At 42.0% G+C, this 23073-nt stretch overlaps 1 protein-coding gene across 3 annotated transcripts in view; it reads right to left on the bottom strand.

Moving 5' to 3' along the window:
- Positions 1–23073, bottom strand: part of LOC147016544 (TOX high mobility group box family member 3-like) — a 177924-nt gene that overhangs the window by 108318 nt on the left and 46533 nt on the right. For 2 of the 3 annotated variants that reach the window (XM_085845282.1, XM_085845283.1), the window contains exon 3: positions 13519–13581. The exons of the other annotated variant lie outside the window; for it this stretch is intronic. In XM_085845282.1, the coding sequence (XP_085701408.1) occupies positions 13519–13581 (63 nt within the window). The remainder of the gene's footprint in view (positions 1–13518; positions 13582–23073) is intronic. 3 annotated transcript variants of the gene reach the window in all.

Genomic DNA, 23073 nt, shown 5'->3' with positions numbered 1-23073 from the left:
ACCTTCATGACAGCTAAGCAAGTCGCACATTATGTTGCAGCACAAAGATGTGTGATAACATCAATGGCTGAGGGTGTGACTGTGCTACTGATATAATAATGCTCTCTGTCGGTTAGGGCAAGAATTTGGAATTTAGTAATGGTGCCGGAGATAGCCCGCCAACTCTTTGTAAAGGACACCGTGGGACCTTTAACATGAACCAAGTAATGCCGACAAACGGGATGCCTGTTTAACGTCCATTCGAGGGATGGCACGCACAGATTGATGCATCACCCTGCCTGTGAAACACAGGGATGACAGTTTATAGCTTCTCTGGGATTGAAACCCAGGCGAGATAGCTTTGAGGTGACTGTGCTCACCTGCAGGTCATCCTGTCAGATATGTATGTATGTATGTATGTATGTATGTATGTGTATATATATATATATATATATATATATATATATATATATATATATATATATATATATATATATATATATATAATCGGGCGTAGTGGCGTGCGCCTGTAATCCGACTACTCGGAGGCTTGGGTTGGAGGATCGCTTGAGGACGGGAGCCCTGCACTGGGCTGTGCTATGAGAGGGTGTAGGGCAGCCCGGAATCATGGTGAAACCCAATCCTTATCCCTGTGTCGAAAGAGGCAACCAGGGTTGCGTCAGGAAGGGCATCCAGCGTAAAACCTGTGCCAAATCAGTATGCGGATCATAACAGATGATCCACTGTGGCGACCCCTAACGGGAGCAGCCGAAAGACGAACAACAACAACAAATATATATATATATATATATATATATATATATATATATATATATTTATACACAGATTCTCGAGTATGGGCTACTGAAGCTATCTATCTGAGCAGGGGAAGCGAAGAGGTCCACCTGACCTCATGGAGTTTAATGTTATGATGCAGTTATTGGGTCGGAAGGGCCTTGTTTGGATGATTGCTATGCTCAACAGCAACCCCACCTCCTGGTTGGTGGGGCAGCAAAGCAGAGGTAATGTGCTCGTGTGGCAGATGAACATTACTGCTCACAGATTGTACAGCTCCAGCTGTTATGGTCACGAATTGTGCCTTACTGTACTATCAAGCGAGGTTTGACATACACTACCATGGCCAAAAGTATGTGGACACCCCTTCTAATTCGTGCATTCAGCTATTTCAGCCACACCCATTGCTGACAGGTGTATACAATCAAGCACACAGCCATACAATCTCCATCGACAAACATTGGCAGTAGAATGGGCCGTACTGAAGAGCTCAGTGACTTTTGATGTGGCACCGCCATAGGATGCCACCTTTCCAACAAGTCAGTTCGTCAAATTTCTGCCCTGCTAGAACTGCCCCAGTCACCTGTAAGTGCTGTTATTATGAAGTGGAAATGTCTTGGAGCAACAACAGCTCAGCCGTCAGGTGCTATGCTGCACAAGCTCAAGGAACAGGACCAGAGAGTGCTGAAGCACGTAGCGTGGAAAAATCGTCTGTCATCGGTTGCAACACTCACTACCGAGTTCCAAACTGAATCTGGAAGCAACGTCAGCACAAGCACTGTTCATTGAGAGCTTCATGAAATGGGTTTCCATGGTCGAGCAGCCACACACAAGCCTAAGATCACCATGCGCAATGCCAAGCGTCGTCTGGATCGGTGTAAAGCTCACCGCCATTGGACTCTGGAGCAGTGGAAATGCGTTCTCTGGAGTGATGAATCATGCTTTACCATCTGGCAGAACGCTACCTGCCCGAATGCATAGTGCCAACTGTAAAGTTTGGTGGACGAGGAATAATGGTCTGGAGTTGTTTTTCATGGTTCAGGTTAGACCCCTTAGTTCCAGTGAAGGGAAATCTTAATGCTACAGCATACAAAATGACATTCTAGACGATTCTGTGCTTCCAACTTTGTGGCAACAGTTTGGGGAAGGCCCTTTCCTGTTTCAGCATGACAATGCCGCCATGAACAAAGCGAGGTCCACACAGAAATGGTTTGTCGAGGTCGATGTGGAAGAACTTGACTGGCCTGCACAGAGCGCTGACCTCAGCCCCATCGAACACCTTTGAGATGAATTGGAACGCCGACTGCGGGTCAGACCGAATCGCCCGACATTATTGCCCGACCTCACTAATGCTCTTGTGGCTGAATGGAAGTAAATCCCCGCAGCAATGTTCCAACATCTAGTGGAAATCCTTCCCAGAAGAGTGGAGGCTATTACAGCAGCAAAGGGTGGACCAACTCCATATTGCCCCATTATTTTGTTTTGGAGATGTGCTGAAATTCTGGCGATTTAACAATCAAGCTGCAATGCAACCAAATTACATTGCAGCAGCACAATGTGTTCGCCAGAGAAGCTGCCGTGTCCACACTGGAAAATATTATCAACAAGGATCTGGCTACCTCTGACATTCAAGAATCATTGCTTGGTGCTTGTCAGTTGGGCCAAATTCAGCTCAACAACTTTGTTGAAAAACGTCTATGTAAAGCACGCGAGGATGATGAGCATGCAGACTTCAAAGCACCCATCCAGAAGAATAAGGCTCCAACATTTGCCTCGTTGTATATCGTAGTAGACCAAATAAAATGCAAGCAGAACCTTATTAAAGTGGACAGAAATCTCTTGCAAAGATTAATAACTGCTTACAGAGCAGGGCGCACAGTCCAGCTAGACAAAATCTTTCAGTAGTTTATTAGCTCCCGTTGGACTGAGTCCGAAATGGGGGCTTATGGATTTGGTCTCGATTTTCATTTCCGTGTGTGCTTGCGTGCGTGCGTCCGCAACCATATCTCAGACATGTATGGACTGATTTTATCCGTACTTGGCACAAAGACAACAAATGATGGTATTCATGTGCACGTCATTTTTTCTCGACATCAGATCCAAGATGGCCGACTGGTGGCCATTTTAGTTGTAAAAAAACCCCCGATGTTGAACACGTCCTCAACCATTTCTCAGACATGCGTAAACCGATTTTGTTCAAACTTGGCACACAGATAATGAATGATGGCTTACATATGCACATTGACATGCATTTACCGATACTGTTCAAACTTGGCACACAGATAATGAATGATGGCTTACATATGCACAACATTTTGTTTCGAGATCAGATCCAAGATGGCCGACTGGTGGCCATTTTGTTACTTAAGTGTGTCCCCAACCATTTCTCAGACATGCACGGACTGATTTTATTCAAACTTGACAAAAGCACAGTACATGATGGCATACACGTGCATCTCACTGTATTTTGTGATCTGATCAAAGATGGCCGACTGGTAGACTGGCGGACATTTTAGTTGTTGATAAATATGGGCTCGCCGTTTAACTCCAGACAGAAAAATTACTAAAACAACGGGGGCTATGACATTTTATGTCTTTTTTTTACTTGTTTTATGAGGAAGTGTGTTACTGTCAATGGCAATGGCATGCCAGGAAATCACCCTCAGTGGCCTGGAGGGAGAAACCAAATACAGTTTCCCACAGTGTTTTATCATCACAAACAATCATTATATGAAACAAAACATTGAAGGAATAATTGCAGGCCCCTATCAAGTCTGGGCGCTGGGGTAGTTAGCCCACCTGCCTCTCCCCCCTCCCCCCATCTTATGCTCGTCTTACCCCCCCCCCTCACTCTCGGCACCCCTACATGTGGGTGCACCAATGGCTGCCTCAGTATGGGTTGCAGATTTCAGCGAAGACAGCCAGCGTATGTCAGAACATTTTGGAGGACTGATATGATACGTAGTTTATCGAAAATTCAATATCAGCCTTCACGGTACTTGTGTCACAAAGCATTACTTTATATTTCATTTCTTTGGTGTTTGGAGCATATTTTGGTCATCTGGAAGGGGTAAATTACCTTATTATTTTGTGGAATGGAGGAGGCTTCATTACTTTTGTCCTGTCTGCTGTTGAGGAATTGAAATGAAATGCCTCCTTGTGTCTTTTATTGTCAATTATTAGTTGCTGCCTCAGTGGTCATTTTGAATTGCAGCGGACAAGGGGTAATACACATTCGAAGCTTCTCAAACTCTGGTGTGTGTTGTAGTTGCATTCTCGAGCCGGTAATACCTTAAACAACCAAAAGATCTTGTTGAAATAAAAACTGTTGAAGTTATGACAGAATATTTCACGAAAACAAAATAGAATATAGCCATTACTTTGAGTCTGCCATGAAAGTTTTAAAAACTCAAAATGGAGTCTGGCAAACACTTTATTCCAACTCAGCATACCATAAAATACAAAGTGAGCCTCAATGCCAGTCATTAACATAAAGAAATGAAGAGTATTGAAGTTCCGACACAATATTTTACGAAAACAAAATAGAACATGGCCATTATTTTGAGTCAGCTATTAAAGGGCTAAAAACTCAGATTCGAATGTGGAAAACACTTGAATCAAACTCAGCACATCCTAGAATGAGTCTGAATGCCAATCATTAACATCAAATGCTTCCAACTACCCTTTTTACAAAATTTGTCCTTGACAGTATAATACATATATATATATATATATATATATATATATATATATATATATATATATATATATATATATATATATATATATATATATATATATATATATATTGTGCCTGACGAAGTCTCTATTGCTCCTGATGAAGTCGGCTGCGAAGCCGGCGAAACTTTGCCGATAATCGCTCTTGCTTTGGTGTGCTCTCGCTTTTTTGCTCAAATTAGCGGAGTCGATATAGTTTTTTACTTTTAGTTGGAAGCGCTTTCTTCAAACTCAGTGCACATCAAACTCTTCTTTAAAAATGTGTTTCTTCTTCTCCCAACTGCCTGAATCATATATATATATATATATATATATATATATATATATATATATATATATATATATATATATATATATATATATGTATGTGTATATATATATATATATATATATATATGTATGTGTATATATATATATATATATGTATGTGTATATATATATATATATATATATATATATATATATATATATATATATATATATATATATATATATATATATATATATATGTGTGTATATATATATATATATATATATATATATATATATATATATATATATATATATATATATATATGTGTATATATATATATATATGTATATATATGTATATATATATATACACATATATATACATATATATATATATATATATATATATATATATATATATATATATATACATGTTTGTGCACTTTCTAACCACTGACTCACTGTCACACTGATATAAATGTTTAGTATCTTCTAGGTGGCATAGAAAGCTGAAATTTTGCATACTGATGAAACTCGAAGCCTGTTCCAGGAAAAATAACAAAACAGTCGGAAAATGTCGATAAATGAAAATATCTGAAAAAAAACAAGCAAACGGTGGACAGTGCAGCCTCGGTCTACTCACTTCGGGCCATGTGACCCAATATAATGGAGCTTTCACTGAAAATGGTTGCAAGACAATGTTAACACACACCTCTTCCACCTCTTATTTTTTTAACTGTTGCAGTATTTACATATAAAATTACTCCAGCTGAGAACTTTTTTTTTTAAATAAAAAGCTCATTCTCATCACCAAGTCTTGATGTACTTGAGTTATATTGCTGCTTGCAAATGCAAGCATAATCCACTTCATCAAATCTATACAGCTTATATTTATTACGTATGCACACAGGATGAAACTAAGTATCCCATCTGCTGGCATTAGTTGGTGGACGTTAAATATTCCATGGTGTCCTTCGCGAAGGGTTGGCAAGATATTACCAGCACAATTGCCAAATTCCAAATTCCTGCCCTAACCTACAGAGGGCAAAGCACGAGCAGTTTTGATAGTTTCATTATGACGTCATTCCACATCCGTTATTTCGGCTGTCCGACATTATAGAGAAAAATGGCCAGAGCCAAGACTTAATTTGTCAAGCACAAAATAGTTTGAAACAGTTTTAGAAGACATCACCATGCATTCAACAACAATACACCAATGACAGCTTGCCAGCACACAGTCAGAATTATATTCAATAAACAAGAAAGACATCATTTTCATCACCACATACAATCTGAAGTATTTTCATCTTTTAGTAAACTCTCTCATGATGAAGCTGAGTCTATGGGCCTATCACTTCACCATCGCCGACAGGTCGGTGGTCTCTCTGTCTTCTACCACTCTTTCTCATCTTGCACCCTCTGCCCTCTCTGTGCTCTGTCCCCTCCAAGTATCTGCAGGCCGCACACAGTCCACCAGCAACCCCCTCCTCATGAAACTGCCTAAATCTAAAACCACTGCTCACCTCCACAACTTGGAACCACCTTCCGCACTCTCTTCGATCTAATTCTTGTATCCAGCTGTTTTTAAGGCAGCTGTTCACCAACATCAAAAGCCATGATCGTTTCTATTCCCATTAAGCCACCCCACCCTTCCCAAAATTTTGCTTATGTAAAGAGACATGACAGAAGTAAATAGACACCTTAAATTTCTTCATTTCATCTGTGTAATGCAGTTTTACTCAGTGATTTGTACAAATATTCGACTATTTCTTTGCAGAAACGAGTTCCTGGGTCTGATAAGACAATTATCTATGCTTCAAACCCAGGGAGCACACGACCTTTGCGATTTTCAAAGAGGACAAATTGTTGGCCATTTGGAAGGTGGAGTCAGCCAGCGTCAGATAGCTCAGAACCTTGGCATTCTGCTTTCTACGGTCAATCAGGTGATTGTGCAATTCACCAGTGAAGGCAAGGAATCCACAACTTCCTGTTCTGTTCTACCTGGACCCTCAGAAAGGTGTCTTCGAGCTGTCAAGTGGTCCATTGAGAAAACTCCCCATTGCAAGGCAGCAGATGTTGCAGAGGAGGTCCAAGTTAGCTCAAGAACTGCCATGCGGTACCTTCATCAACTGGGTTACTATGGGAGAGCAGCTCGGAGAAAACCTCTTCTTAGACCAGCCAACACTCAAAGGAGAAATAAGTGGGCTAACTCAATGGCCACCACACCCTTAGAGTTTTGGCAAGCTGTATTTTTTTTCAGATGAGTCCCAATTTCCTCAATTTTCTGAAAGTGGACACGGAAGGGTCTGGAGACTTCCCAATCAAGAGTTTTCTTTGAACCGATTGCAGCCAATTGTCAAACACGGTGGCTTTTCAGTGATGGTGTGGGGAGCAATCTGGAGCGTTGGTCAGTCACAGCTTATGTCGTGTGCTGGTAACATCAACCATACGATACACATTTCTATCCTTGAGGATGGACGTGTCCCTGTCTTCTCCACTGGTCAGATGGTCAATAACAACACTCTCTTCATGGAAGATGAAGCTCCATGCCACACTCCAAAAAAGACCAAAGAATGGCAGGACAGAAATGGGATCAAACCACTTCCATGACCAAGTCAGTCTCCTGGCATGAATCCCATTGAACACCTCTGGGCCATATTGGATGGAGCTGTGCAGAAAAAGTCCAGGAAACCAACATCATGGGCAGAATTGCTAAACCCACAAGAGAAAATTTCAGAACTTGTTAGTTCTATGCCTGAAAGAGTAAGGGCATTGAAATCTGCAAATGGCAAGTCTACAAAATACTAGGGTATGTATTCAAATGGATCAAATATATTTCAAATGTTCAATAAATAAATTCTTTGAAAATCATGGTGTCTATTTACTTCTGTCATGTCTCTGTATATCCATCTTGTCTAATCCTTGCGTTCTCCACGACCTTTCATCATTACCTGCATCCCATGTTTGTGCGTCTCCATCTATACTCTCCCTCCGCCCTGCTCTTGGTGTTTCCCCTTTCCACTGCTGTTCCTTTTGTTATGTTGTGTCCTGGTCTGTTCTGTGTCCCAGCTCTTCCACAAGGATAGACCATGTATATAAAATAAATTTTTTTTTAAATGATGAAGCCTGTGAAGGGATAACTCTTTTGACTTCGAGTCATTGGAAACTGTTATACCTTTTCTTACGTAAATGTCCAATTGCATGTTGCAGTTAGAATGAGTAAAAAAGTAAACTCCAACGTGACTCCCCAGATCCTTAAGTGTCTTCATTTGAATATTTGTCCATTTGATTCTCGAGAGCCGTCACCATACTGTTCATGAGACTATGGTTATAAATTTAGATTCGCTTTGCTTGATATTATCATGATGTGGATGGGAAGAAAGTGTGTTTGTATTGCACAGTTCGGTGCTTCGTTCCCAATGACATGTGAACCTTGCATCACTCTTCTGTCCACATGACTGCTGAGCTAGTAGCTTGGAGCTCCTGTGATTTGAGCGGGCTCAGTGGTTCCAAGGTCATGGTGGGATTGCAGTCCAGTGGTCCCTGCCATCATTTTCTCAATTCACGAAAGTATGACATAAAAAAACTATAGTTTCTGTTTGACTTTGAGCTTACAAGGACTTGGAGGTGGTAGAGAGCCCAGATAGGTGTAAGAAATATTTAATAAACTAAGAATATGATTATTTTGTTCACTCCTTTGAGATAATGGCAGAAGTAAGTATGTTTTTCCAAATTTAATTAGTTGTCCTACAAAAGTAATCTTAATAGAGCCAGTAATCTGAAACAACCTTATGTTTGTGTTTAAAGTTCAGCTTTCAAGTATGGTTTATGGTTTCTGGTGGTGGCAATTTATATTCTCTTCTCCAAGTGAACTGCTTCCAAGGTTAAGTAAACTGTTCCGGGTTCGTCCTTGTTGCCATCGATTGTTGTGCACTTTTGTTTGTGTTGATTGTTCATATTGTGTGCCCATTGCTTGTATTCTGGGTGCCCGTTAGGTTATTTTGAACTCGTGCATTTGCCTCGGCCAGTTGGGCCGACTGACCCCATGAGATGCGCATCTGCTTGTACTTCCTACATTCGTCTCTCTATCCCAATTCCCATCCTCACTCTAATTCCTTCCTTATACCTTTTATGACCAACAGCAACCAAAAAAAAATCAACAAAAAGGCCGCCTACTTCACATTTTGATAGTCTGCTTCACTCTTGTTCGCCACATGTTTGACAGGCCCGCTGCCTTATTCACTACTTGCTAAACTTTATCTTTCATCGGTCTCATCCATTTCCATCCTGCCTCAAAACCATTCCATCACTCCACTCTTCTTTCTTCTCAAAACAACCACAAATAAATAATAAAACATGATTCAATATTTCCACTCTTCGGGACCTCATTGCCCTCAGTCATTCAATCACAAAACTACTTCATTCTTCATTGCCTCTTTTCTTCAATCTCTCCTTTCACTCCATCAACTCGAATATTTTAAATGACAATTTTAAAATGGTTAATCTTCCTCCACTCTCATTTACAAATGTCCTTCGCCCATACTGCTTCCTGTTCTTCCCTTTATTTAGCCTTCATTCCTGGGCTGCTTACAAATCCACACCCCGTCTCCGATCATGATCATACAGCGATGTGTTTCTTCGTGCCCTTAATCATCCTCCCCACCATCCCAATCCTGATGTCAGTCTTAGTCTAACGGGCCTTACAATTCCCAAATCCAACCCGTATTTTAATCCAAAGCCATATTACGGTGGTAAATCTATTCATGCCAGTAACACTCCTCCACTTCATCTCCGTGGTTGGGTTCTCTCATACCTGCTCTGGTATTCCCACAGCCCCTCCAGGTTACCCGAACCACACCCCTGCACCGTGTCCCAAATTTTGTATCCGTCCACCACATACCCCCACTCTATGCCCCTGCAACGCTTTGCTTCCTCCATGCACAAACCCTTCTCTGTTTCCTCCACAAACCATTCCCTGCTCCCCCCTCTGAGCCCTCTCTACTAACCCAATGGCCTGTCCCCTCTTTGCTAACACCACTCAGCACCCCTCTCTGCTTCTCCCATGCCACACCTGCTCTCTGCTCCACCAAGCTCAGCCCATCTTTGCTTCCTCCACACACAACCCCTTCTCTGCCTTCCCCATGCCCTGCACACTCTCTGCTTCCCATCTCACTGCAGTCCCCTCACTGCTTCCCCCATCCCCTGCCTCTTTTCTGCTCCCCATGCTCTGCTTTCCCCACACCCCGCAGCCGCTTCACTTCCGTCACGTCCTGCCCCCTCTCTATTTCCCAAAAATCCCACCCCACTTTCCAATTCCCCCATGACCCACCATTCTCCTCTCCCCCCCCCCCATTTCTGCCCCATCTCTGTTTCCCCCAAGTCCACCTCCTTTTCACTTCCTCCATCGCCCGCCCCCTCTCCACACCCACACATGTCCACCCACTCTCAGCTTCTCCAAAGCACCCCCTCTCTGCTTCCCACACATCATGCCCTATGTCTTATTGGCGCCTCCTATCCATGTGCTGACAGTCCTGAACCACGTGCCAGTGTCAGTTTGCATCAATAACTCCATTTCTCACTGTCCATGTACTGGTCTCACCCCTCCAAATCCCAGGAGTATCTTTGGCTGTGCTTTTCCCTCTGCAACCATCTCTTGTTTGTCTATGTGCTGTCCCATCATCCAAACAGTTATAATTCCATTCACGTCTCTTTATCCTTCTCTGCAACACTGACCAACTGAAACAATATAACCTAATTCTTTTTTCCTCATAAGTGGTGATTTCAACTGTCACCATGCAAATTGGTGGTGTCGGTACCTCTTTAACCTGCCACAGCAGCATAGCAGCAAAAGACATCTGCAACTCTATAAGCCCAACCCAACCTTTGAACTTTCCGACCTTGATTTCAACCAGTGGGCAAATCCTCCGATCTGGACTCAGTAATGACCAATTTTCCTGCTGTCTCCTGTTCCTCCACTGCTCCATTAGTTCATCAGATGACATGCTTATGAGAGTCAACAACTCTCTGGGTATTGTCAGAGAGCTGCCTTGGTGCTGGAGTCCAGCAGTTCACTCAGGCTGATTAGCAGGGACTACTGTAAGCAGCCCTCTTGCTTCAGGATTGGTCTTCTATTTCTGCCTCCGTTGATATTAATTCTGCCTGGGAATTCTTCCACAAAATCCTACCCTTCCTTATGTACAGATTTATCCAATTTCGTCTGCAGTTATAACACCCATCCTCTTGCCGCTAGTACTGCGATTCCTGTGATGACGCAGTCGTCCTATTTTGGTGAACACCATACAACTTCCGGTCTCTTCCTGGAAGACAAATCCAACCAAAGGCAACCTCAGATAACCAGAACAAGTGTCTGTACACTCTCAGGAGATCCAGAAAACAACAATTGGCCTTCCTGAAAGATCTGGTGGCACCTCTTCAACTCTGTCTTTGGTGTATGCTCCCTCTCCATCCCTTGCTTCACTTCAAAGGTCACCACAGCCGACCGCTTGTGAGAAGGCCGAATATTTCAATTATGCGTTTGCTTCGAAATATCATGGACCCAATTCCTCAATGCATGTTCCTACCCTATCCTTGCATACTCAACTGCTCATCACTCAGTGTCTTTCTTTCTTGACTGAGAAGGTAGTGAAGTTTCTGCAAACCCTAGACTCAGATTCTGCAACAGGCCCAGATGACATCAGTGCCTGTATCCAAGAAAATGCTCTGCTGCTCTTGCACATGATCTTTCTGCTTTGATCACCCTTTCATTTTCTCTACATCACCTTCTGTCAACTTAGAAGTCAGCCAACATCACTGCAATACACAAACATGGTACAAAAAAGATCTTCTTCACTACATCGCTATTTAAGAGGTTTTGTGTTCACACACCTTGATATAATCAAGTTAAGATATTGATAGAAATCAGACTAAGTTTTCAGAGGATTAAGTGTCCATAGATCTTGATAGAATCAGGAGCTGGTCCAACATTTGAAATATGTCTTTCAACCCTGACAAATTCTATACTCTCACTCTGTCTCTCTGAAAGGACTGTCTGGGAACCCTCCCATCTCACCGAATCTCTTGAAGAAGGTCAGCCACTCAAACTTTTGGGCTGCACCATCAGCCATGATCTTTCTTGAGCAAACTATCTGTCTAAGTTGACTTCCAAAGCCAGCCACCAACTGGCCATCCTCTGTCATGTGTAGTCTTTCATTGGCAAATCTGAACTTTTATCAAGTTATAAGGCCTTCATCTCTACCTTGATGGAGTACCGCTCTCCCCTTTGGGCTGACACCCCTAACTCACATCTTGCACTTCTTGATGCTGTAGAAATGAAGGCAATGAAAATCATTAGCATCTCCCATGAAGAAGCTGAGTGTCTGGTCCTGTAACTCTCTCGCCACATATAGTTCGGTGGCCTCTCTGTCTTGTACCATCTCCTTTCTGGTCTTACACCCTCTGTCCTTTCCTTGCTCCAACCCAATGCCTCCCCCCCATCCCCCCAAGGTTACTGCAGGACACACAGTCTGCCAGTAACACACTTCTGGTGAAACTCCCCAAATCCAGGTTCACTGCTCAGTGTGTGTGTGTGTGTGTGTGTGTGTGTGTGTGTGTGTGTGTGTGTGTGTGTGTGTGTGTGTGTGTGTGTGTGTGTGTGTGTGTGTGTGTGTGTGTGTGTGTGTGTGTTAGTTGCCATATCCTCTCACCTGTGGAGTGTGAAACCAACATACTCAGTCTGTTTAATCCCATTCTCCCCTCCAGGGCTTCAAGACTGCTGTTCACTTCCACCTCAGGTCATCCTTCATCCATACTCATGGTCTTTTCTACCCTCATTAACCCTCTCCAATCACACCCCCATTCGTCTCCAGGTTATTGTGTTTTCTCCACTATCCCTCACCCTCTTTTTCATTTTTTGTGTTATTTCTATTTACCTCTGCCACCTAAGGTGGAAGGAGGTTATGTTTTCACCCCTCGCTGTCTGTTTGTGTGCAGGATATCTCAAAAAAATTGTGGATGGATTCGCTTGAAACTTAGTGGACAGGTTGGGTGTGTGACAAGGACAAATCGATTCAATCTTGGTGAAGATCGGAATCTGGATCCGAATACGAGAATTATTTAAGTTTCAAAGTGATTCTTCACCATTGAGAGATCGGGCCAAAAACGGAATATAACTTGATATTTCAAAAAGATATTGGGCCCAATATGTTCTTGTGGATCATGTATTGCGTGGCGGAGGTATGTGCTCTACCGAGTGCCTTTCAAGTTCATTTCTGGTTTCCCCTTCCTCCTCTTGCTGTGTTTGAGTTTGTATCCAGCATGTTCACCCCCTGTGTTTCTGTACCCATCCCCTTTTGATCTCCTTAGTTCCTCATTGCCATTCTTCCTCCATGGGTCCCACTGTTGTTTCCCCTCTACCCTGCTGTTGATGACCCCCCCCCTTTCCTCCCCTTCCAGTGTTTTCCTTGTTGTGGTTTATCATGGTCCATTCTGTGCTCTATCTTTTCCAGAGCCTCGACTTCATGTACATAATAATGGTTTGTGGATGTGTTTACATATTCAACACTCCAGTTGCGGCCTATTAGAAATATCAGTTCATCATCGCTTTGCACATTCAGGGCTCTAATCACAGCTTGTATTTCCAAGTGAACTGGTAAGAATTCGTCATTCACTCCTAATTGCTTGTGCTGTGTCAAATTCTGGGTGTAAGGAATAATTACGTAAACAATGTCAGGCCTAAAGATATTCGGTGCATGTTACCTCTGTGTTTTGGATCAAGTTTTGGCTCGGTTCCATCATGCTCATGTATGATTCACCTCCAAACTGGGAACAGGAAATGGAGCACAGCAGGGAAGGAGATTTGAGAAGTAAGTCAGAAGCTTTGTGCCACTCAAAGATCACACAAGTCATAATTTTAGCTTTCAACTGCTTTTGTCAACACCATAAAAGTATCAAAACTGGTGCTGAATAATAAATGTCATATTTCCAATCCAAACATACAGATAACATTCTTGTGACTGAACTGTTGAAATGCAGCTTTTAAGTCGTCATGGCCTGATACTTGCAAAAAAACAAAATAAGGAAAGCTGGTATCACACTCCGTACATGTCCACTATCACACGACAACTTATGATTCGCAATCCCAGATTCCCAAGAATGCAAATTCGTACAACGGAATGAATTAATCCTGCATTTGAGTCTTAAACAGTCAAGGTACATCAAAAGTTCAAATCTCTGATAAAAAGGAACTTAAAGGATTCCCCAACCAGACATGATGGAGCACCGTTCGTAAGTTGATAGTAATTTTTATTCTGAAGAGACAGGTCTTTGCCGGTGTGGTTAAAAGAAAGCCAACATGGTCAAACATCCAATGTAACTATGACTTGTGGAGCAAATTGCTTCATTTAATCACATCTGGTAACCATCTCAGAGTTTATTTGATATAATTTAGCAGTATATAAAAATGCCAGCATTGCTGATACAGAGGAAGTTAAAAGAAGCACTTTTGGCCGGATTCCCAAGCCTTAATGGCTTCCAAATGGCAAAAGATAAAAGTACACTTAATCATGCGAAACCTCAATAACAAGGCTTTCCTGGCCTTGGCCTGGCTGTACTGGCACAAGCCAAGAAAGCAGACGTAGATTTGTTGCAGAATTTTACATTTCTCCGTAGAAAGCAGAAAAGCCTGTCCTATGTGGTCAGTTGTTCTGCTGCGAAAAAGTAGCCATATTAGAAGCATGGTTGCATATGCCAGTGACCATGAAAGTTAGGTTTTCAAGAAATGCACAAAATTCCAGCTGACTGCATGCCACCACTCCCTTGTTGACGTCTCAAAAGGCAGAGGAAATACAATATATTTTCCCTCTTTCTTTCTGCTTTCCCTTCATCCTGATTTCTTAAAACCCAAATCCTGACGGGAAAAAAAACATTACGCAGTACTGTATATATAAACAAGAAAAAAAAAACTCATTGCCGAAAGCATAACGAATAACCCAATGGATGATGAGGGTTATTACCAGAGCAATGTCATCCACTGTTGTACCTAATCTGGAAGTGATTTTCTTTACCAAATTCCTGCTATGAGCATGCTACAAAAGGAAAGATGAACTGGTGGCAGACTTGTATGAAGATTTTAATCAGCTGGTTGTTGTTATGATACCTGTTTTATTAATTATAAATTCAACGAAATAAATGGTTGGGTCACTCATCAAGCCTCTGGCATCGAAATTAAGATCCATCCATCCAACGGGACCATACTCTGTGCAGAGCATTGGTGCTGACTAAGCAGTGTCCTTAGCTATTGGGAACAATCCTAGATGGGTTGCCACTCCGACACAGGATACCAGCAAGCTGGTACTCATTTTTCCGACCTCGGAAGGATGACAGGCGGAGTCAACCCCACCTGGTATTAATTCTACAGCCGATTGGGATTTGAACTCAGGATCCTAGGATCCCAAGCCCCCCCCCCCCCCCACACACACAAACCATTAAGCCGACAAGGCATAAATTAAGATAATGTGAATACAAATACCTTTCTCATAAAAATAATGATCATTATCATCATAGTAATCATAACGGGTGATTCAAATGATGAATCGTTCGGTAATTTTAGTCATAACACTTCGATGATGAAATGGCAATCCAGTGTCCAAATATAGGAGGCCAGCATGAGTCTGCAGGGGAGATCTGTCGGAAGCAATTACGGGGGTCGAGCAGCCAGAAACCTCGTAAATTTCGCCATAGAGAGGGACTGTAGCCACACCGTAAGAGTGATGCAATTAATCTCTATTGTAGACACACGCAAGGCACGTTAACGAGGAATGAGAGACTGAGCACCCAGCACATGACGACTCGTTATACCGCCAACAACTACATACGCTTATGTGACTGGTCTTTGTTTTCTTAAAGCTGTGTGGTATATTCATCTTTAATGGAGGGGGTGCATATGTAAGCAAGGGCTCTAGTACATCTCATCCCCTTAATTCTAGTATCTAGTCTACACCATAGATAGTCCATGGGGGCATTCGTACAAACTTGTAACAATTCTTCCCCTGGGGCCATGGTGTTCTGATGTTTCGTTATCTAGTCCGCCTTCACTCCCCGTGGTGTGTTGACCCTTTTAATTCTCTTTCATTGAAGCGCTTCACGCCTACAGAACGGCTGTGCCTCGGCATACGCTGATGAGTTGGTCATTGTGCAGAGGAATGCAAAACAGCCACAGCAGATGCTCCAGGCAGAGACCTGGACCAAACATTACCTTCACATCCACTTGATGAAGATAAGTAATTCAAAGAAAAAAAACACCTACATACATAAGAAGAGAAAAATAAAAATATTGACCCAAAACCTAAAAGAAAACTTTAACCTTGAAATAGAAATCTATTGCAAACACTATATTTATCCCAACCATAGAAAAAAAAGCAAGCTCTTGGTTTGCCCTCCACCCCCAAACAGTGGTTTGCTCCAGGCGTTTAACAATGGAGCTTGTTCAAGTGAAATGACATCATTGATGAGACATGCAGCTGAAGCAAGTAGTAATGAATACTAGCAATCTCCTTGTCGAGAACAACAGACCCTGTTATGCACATAGATCAGTGATAGATTCACTGTAATCAGAAACAGTATGGAAAACATCTTTGCGTCAGCTTCAAATTTGTCCATTTATCGATATAGAAACCTTTTGTGTGTTTTCTCAACACCATGAATACTGATCAGATGACAATGAATCTGAGTTTCAAAGCAGTATAGACTATTTGCAGCAAATGGATGTTGTCTTCTCTTCAGTATGACTTGGCAGGGGTTTTAAAGTCTTTGGTATGATGTTGTTTTCCCTTTGGTATGAAAAGACATTGCTGTCCTCTCTTTGGTATGACTAGGTTGGAGTTTTTATGTCTTTGGTGTGACTCAACTGAGGTTTGAACCACCGACCTCAGGGCGGATGCACCAACCATTATGCCAGACATTATGGAGCACTGGTTAGAGTGTCCACTCTGAGTGCGGGAGGTCGGTGGTTAGAACCCCGGCCTAGTCATATCAAAGACTTTTAAAATGGTACGTGCTGATTCCTTGCTTGACCCTCAGCATTTAAAAAGGATATGGAGAACAGACAACCATATGCTGACAACCATTGCACAGGATTTGATGGGCCGAAGGTCCTGTTAAGGGAACTCACATCAACTCGGTGGCATAATGGTTAGACCATGCACTCTGAGGCTGGGAAATGTTTGGTTTGATTCCCGACTGAGTCATGTCAATAAGCTTGAAAATGGGAGGTGCTAAAATACTTTTTAAAATGGTTGTTCCTTTTAAAGGAAATCGTATTATTGTTGTTTTATCTTAAAGCACATTACTGTGTCGCAAATATCTGTGCGAGTTGAAACAGACGATAAACAATCCACTCCTCCGACAAATTTGAATCGAGCCATCTCGAAACCCCTCTTCCCTTCCTATTTACAACTGGAGAGTTCATCGAACGCGTTATCCTGCACAGTCTTGAGAAAAAGGATATGTGCAGGGTCTACGAGCGGCAAATTTGATCAGTCAAAATGATGTACAATCGCATAATTTTTTTTCCAAGTGTGTCCTGCAAAACTGGTGGTTTTGGAAGTGGCAAGAAGGCAATTTGTGTTTACAGTGTTCAAGTATATAATTGAACTGAACTAAAACAAAAGGCTTTAAAGGCGATAAAAAAAATTCGGAGGTTTGCCATCGTTTATGCACTGTCTTTTTTACCACCTTCTTGAACACATTAAATCAGTTATTCGTGCCTGTTGTATGTGTCCTTTATGACGTTCCAAAAAACCAGAAAGTTTCCTGTTTGGAATGATTTTCAATTTTGTTTGACTGCCAGACAGGCAGACAGATGAAAACAATTACCTCAGTTCGCTGTGTGCATGCAGCCTCGGAACAGCATGCATTCTGTGCAATTTGCCAAATTCAGAGCAAAAGTACTGCTAAACTGCAGGTTCATGTCCCAATTCGTGTTTTACAGTGTTCAAAACATATAATTAAATTGAAATGAAATAGTTGCTTGATCATACACTGGCGTCTGTAAACAGATAGCTATACAGACAAAGGGAACCAATTGCTTAATCCTGCTTTTGTGTTTTACACTTGGAGTAAGAACATCTTAACCAACGATCACCCTTTGCACCACTGATTCTAATCCACTGTATCTACAACAAGCCAAGCCATCCTGACTCTTCTCCCAATTGTTTCCAATTCCATGACTTCCTCATTTCAACACCAACAGGAAGAATATTTGTAATTACAGGAGCATTGTGAGTGAATGATTAAAATGATGTGTGGCACTTGTCCTTAAAATCAGAATCATAATGAAAGTGCAGTGTCTAACTCACACTGATAAGTGATTCAAAGTACGGAGTTATCATTTTGATATGTCTGGTGTTGGCTTAATGGTTAGGGTGGTGGGCTTGGGATCCTAGGATTCTGAGTTCAAATCCCACTTGGCTGTTGACTTAATACCAGGTGGGGTTGACTCTGCCTGTCATCCTTCTGAGGTTGGCAAAATGAGTGCCAGCATGCTGGTATACTGTGTCGGAGTGGCGACGCATCCAGGATTGTGTCCAATAGCCAAGGGGACTGCTTCAGCAGCACCAATGCTCTGCACAGAGTATGGTCCCAATGGATTGATGAATGGATGGATGGATTATTTGGATAAATGGTAGTGCCTGTGCAGATTCTTGTTTTAGGTATTTCTAAGTTTATTTATACTCACATTAATTGAGAGAACAACCTTTGAGCAATTTTTCAAGCCAAGTATGTAAATTCCTTGTTTGATGGCATGAATATTTTTTTAGTTTTGTGCACTACCAGCTCATGAGCGGGTTCCACTGGGCTGTTGCAAGGGAATTCGTTCCCAATAAGGTGTGGAATATTTAGGGAGTTTGCTAGAAATTCCCTTTAACGGCAAAACAGCAGGGGCCCACAGAAATTCCGCATAATGCAAAATGTGACTTCAAGTCCTCAACTCCCCCCCCCCACCCCAGCACAAACCCCAAGTCTGCAAGCCCCCTCTCAACGCTGAGTCCTCAACCCTCCCCCCCCCTCCCACAAAGGCTTAACTGCCATTTCCCAATTCTGTCCCTTTTCTGCCCACCCCCAATCAAACTCTCCTCTGTACTATTTAGCCTATACACACCCCGTGTGCATAACATAAGTGCACATAACTCTAAATTGCATGAATGTCAATATTCCCAAATATCCGAACACGCTGTGTTCGGTTCGAACCGTGAAGAGCTCTTAAATGAGGTTTCATTCAGCATTATACATTCAGTGTATACACGCAACTTCCATTTATATAGGTATGTACATCGATTAAAGAACAATCATAATAAAAATCATAATTCACAAATAATCATTTAAAATAATTTGCAACAGGTGACACAATTACATATGAGGTATTTAGCCAAAAGGATCTTTGAAATCATAGTTACCTTGCTTTTATTTAGCTACAAAGGTGATTTTTCTAAAACCCACATCTGATATAATATGATTTTTTTGGGCTCCATGGCAGAGTAATGAAACCCAATAAGAATTATTTACATCTTTCTGGTATCCAGCAGTGAAGGAGTTCTTCACATAGTGTTGAAAAGACAAGGGCAAGATGTGCCAAAAGATAGATAAATGTAAATAACACGTTTTGAAGCTATGCTTTGTGAAACTCAAATAAGTATTTAGATCATTAGACAACAAAAACAAAGCAAACAGTTGGCAAGCCGAAAAGGACAAAGCAGACATGTCAAAAGCAAACAAAGCAACCGACTGAGCAGTTACATCATGGTCAAAGCTCAGGCTGCAAGAAAGCAAATGGAAAGTTGCAAGGGATGAAAAGTTCTATGATTAGACAGAGGAAGGAGTTGACGGTTACGTGGGACAATTTATCTGGTAATGCAAGCTCAGCATGCCGTTTGTATTATTAATGCCAGCTTTTGAAACACCATTGTGTGAATTCTGCAAGCAGCTCGATCATCATCACTAAAGTATTTCACTTGAGCATGTGAGAGCAAACATGAACTGATTGAGTATGAAGAGTGTTGGAAGAGATCACATAAATACAAGCATTGGTTTCCACTGCAAGTTGTTGCTCTAGTGAGCATGATGAAAGTTATTGCAAATACACCATTTCGACAGCTTGCAGACGTGTGTGTGTGTGTGTGTGTGTGTGTGTGTGTGTGTGTGTATGTATGTGTATACAGGGTAGCCCAAAAGTTTCTTTACCCCTGATAAATTTCTCGCACTCCCCTCCATCCTTTCCCCTCTGCCCACGCCCGCTATGGGATGCAGAAACACTGACTCAGAAGAATGATGGAGCACATACAGAAGGTATTTGCACATACACATACAATGATGGAGCAACAATGATAAATTAATTATTGTAAGTACTGTACAATAAAACCTGTATATTAAAAGAGTTCAAGAACAATGCTTCACTGGGAAGGGGTAAAGTGACTTTCAGGCCACCCTGTATATATATATATATATATATATATATATATATATATATATATATATATATATATATATATATATATATATATATATATCCATACACGTGTGTGTGTGTGTGTGTGTGTGTGTGTGTGTGTGTGTGTGTGTGTGTGTGTGTGTGTGTGTGTGTGTGTGTGTGTGTGTGTGTGTGTGTGTGTGTGTGTGTGTGTGCGCGTGCGCGTGCGCATCAGTGCGTGTGTTTCCTCCATCATTCCAAATCTATAAAACCTATCAGACTGAAACTTTGCATGCATACTAATAAAACTCCAAGGAAGTGCAAGAGTGAAAATTGGGTGTTTGGGTTAATTAAAACACCCCTTTTGAAGATAATTAACGGCCTTATTTAATGATGCCCTTCATCAGGCTATCCTCAGCCACCTTACTGTCTCGGGTCTTGAGGAGTTTCCTGGGTAACCACTCTGGGGTCTTTAGGTGTTTCCTGGGTAACCAAGCTGGGGTCTGAAGCCTCCATGTTTTTTGGCTTGCTCAACCATGCTTTGACTTGGAACAGGCCGCAACGATTTCTTAACGACAAAGTTATTTTTTTTCACTTTCCTCACTTATATAATTAATTATCGAATGCCTGCTCATCATAGCTACGAATCGCTGGGTATATTGCAATGGTTATAAACGTCTGGAGACACCAGCGTCCGTGGCTTTATTTCATTTGTGCATATGAATAACCGAGAGAATCTCTTAAACTCACCAGAATTACAAAATGTAAGCTTCAGATTTGAAAGTATCAGCAGTTCTGACTCCTCAAAAAGTGTTGATTTGTCCAATTCGGACATTGCACGGGCGGCTCTGGGTGCATAGTTGTACCAACAGCAATTGGTAATCGCTCGCCAAACCAGGCGTTCCCTTAGAGCGCTTGAGTGATTGAGCCACTGACCGAGCTAAACAGTACAGTTCATGTCATGATCAGGATGTGCAGTCGACAGTTACTACAAGGGAGAGGTACGTTTACAGCACACACGGATGTGGTACATATGGGTAGATTTGGATTTGTAGGGACTCTCCGTGGGTGTGTGGACATGCTGTGCCTGTTACGGGTGCCGTGGTGGCAAGGTTTCATCCCATATCTTATGGAGGTTCTTTCAGGTTTTCCTTTGTTCTCACACCTGTTTCTAAACCATTCGGTTATCGGATTTGCTTTACAAAGGTTAAATGTTTCTCTTTGTGGGTTTCAAAGCAAAATATATTTGATAAGGCTCGATTTCTGAGCCGTTTGTCATATTAATGTATTTTCAAAATGACCGAGCCAAATTTTTTTTCCACCCATCACATGCAGTTGTTGAGAAAGAATTATGTTTGTGAACATCTACCTGAAACGTCAATATAAATGTAACGTTGTTTTTTGGTGAAAGCTCCCCAAGGTTTCTGGGTTGCATATCGCACGTACTTGTCGTTGGTAATCACACCGACTCCAGCCTGCTGATTCCCGAAAAATTGCCGATATTGGCCGTGCGTGTGTGTGTGTGTGTGTGTGTGTGTGTGTGTGTGTGTGTGTGTGTGTGTGTGTGTGTGTGTGTGTGTGTGTGTGTGTGTGTGTGTGTGTGTGTGTGTGATTGATTGGTATCTGCACATGCGGGTTTAAGAATGTGGAATGGAGTCCTCCCAGGGCGGGTATCAAAGTATCCACCTTTATTTCGGTGAGGGGGGTCACGATTCGTGGACCAAGCTGTGAAGATTTCTCTTTTCAAAGTTTTGTGTCGAGGACTCTCTTCAGGATCGTTACTGAGCCCCAGACAGCTTCCAACTGTAGTTTGTTTGTTTTAATATTACCAGGGATGGTTTTTAGCTCACCTGTAAAGTAGTTCTGGGGAGCTGATGAGATGGCATGTCGTCTGTCCAAAAATACTTGCAACTTTTTCTCAGGAACTACACATACAATTTCAATGAAATTTGACCACAACCTTCATCACCTGTGATGTCATTAAAAAAAAAGAAAAAACGGGGACTGAAGGGGTCTACTGAGGGAGTTCACTTGTGTGTTGGGGGGGGGGTGGGTTGCCTCCCCTAAGAGGTATTTGCTTTCTTCTCAAACGATACACAATTCCGATGAAACTTCATGACATCCGTCATCACCTATGATGTACCAAACTTTGTTCATGACATTAGAAAAAGCTGGCTCTATGAGGGGTTGCCCCCCCCCCCCAAAAAAAATGTTTTTGCTTTCTTCTCCAAAACTACACATACAATTCCGATGAAACTTGACCACCATCTTTACCTCCCGTGATCTACTAAAGTTTGTTCATGACGTTAAAAAAAACTTGGTGTCGAGGAGGGTCTATGGATAGAGGGGGGTTGCTCCCCAAAATATGCATTTGCTTTTTTCTCAGAAACTACACAAGCAATTCCAATGAAACTTTACCACCATCTCCACCACCCGTGATGTACCAAAGCTTGTTCACGACATTAAATAAAATTGGGGTCTAAATGGGTTCTACGAGGGGGGTTGCCCCCCAAAAATATGTATTTGCTTTCTTTTCTGAAACCACACACACAATTTCGATGAATCTTGACCACAATCTTTATCACCCGTGATGGACCAAGGTTTGTTCATGGCATTAAAAAACAAAAATCCATAGGTATTTACTTTCTTCTCCATAATATATTCTATGGGTCATCTATGCCCACCAGTGGCTGCCTGGTTATTTGATCCAGCCGCTACCAGGTGAGCACTCAGGGGTATTGCCCCGATGTTTAATATCTCTATGAGGTTCTTTGTCATAATTCCTGTACGTCCAGCTATCACTGGACTTTGGCTTTGGCATTCTTCAGCTTCCAGGATCTTCTCACTTC

This window comes from Eptatretus burgeri, chromosome 11 (assembly GCF_056783735.1).
Source record: "Eptatretus burgeri isolate ZD-2024b chromosome 11, Ebu_testis_v1, whole genome shotgun sequence".
Taxonomy (NCBI): domain Eukaryota; kingdom Metazoa; phylum Chordata; class Myxini; order Myxiniformes; family Myxinidae; genus Eptatretus; species Eptatretus burgeri.
The sequence above is the reverse complement of the archived record's forward strand: the minus strand, read 5'-3'. Positions and strand labels throughout refer to the sequence as shown.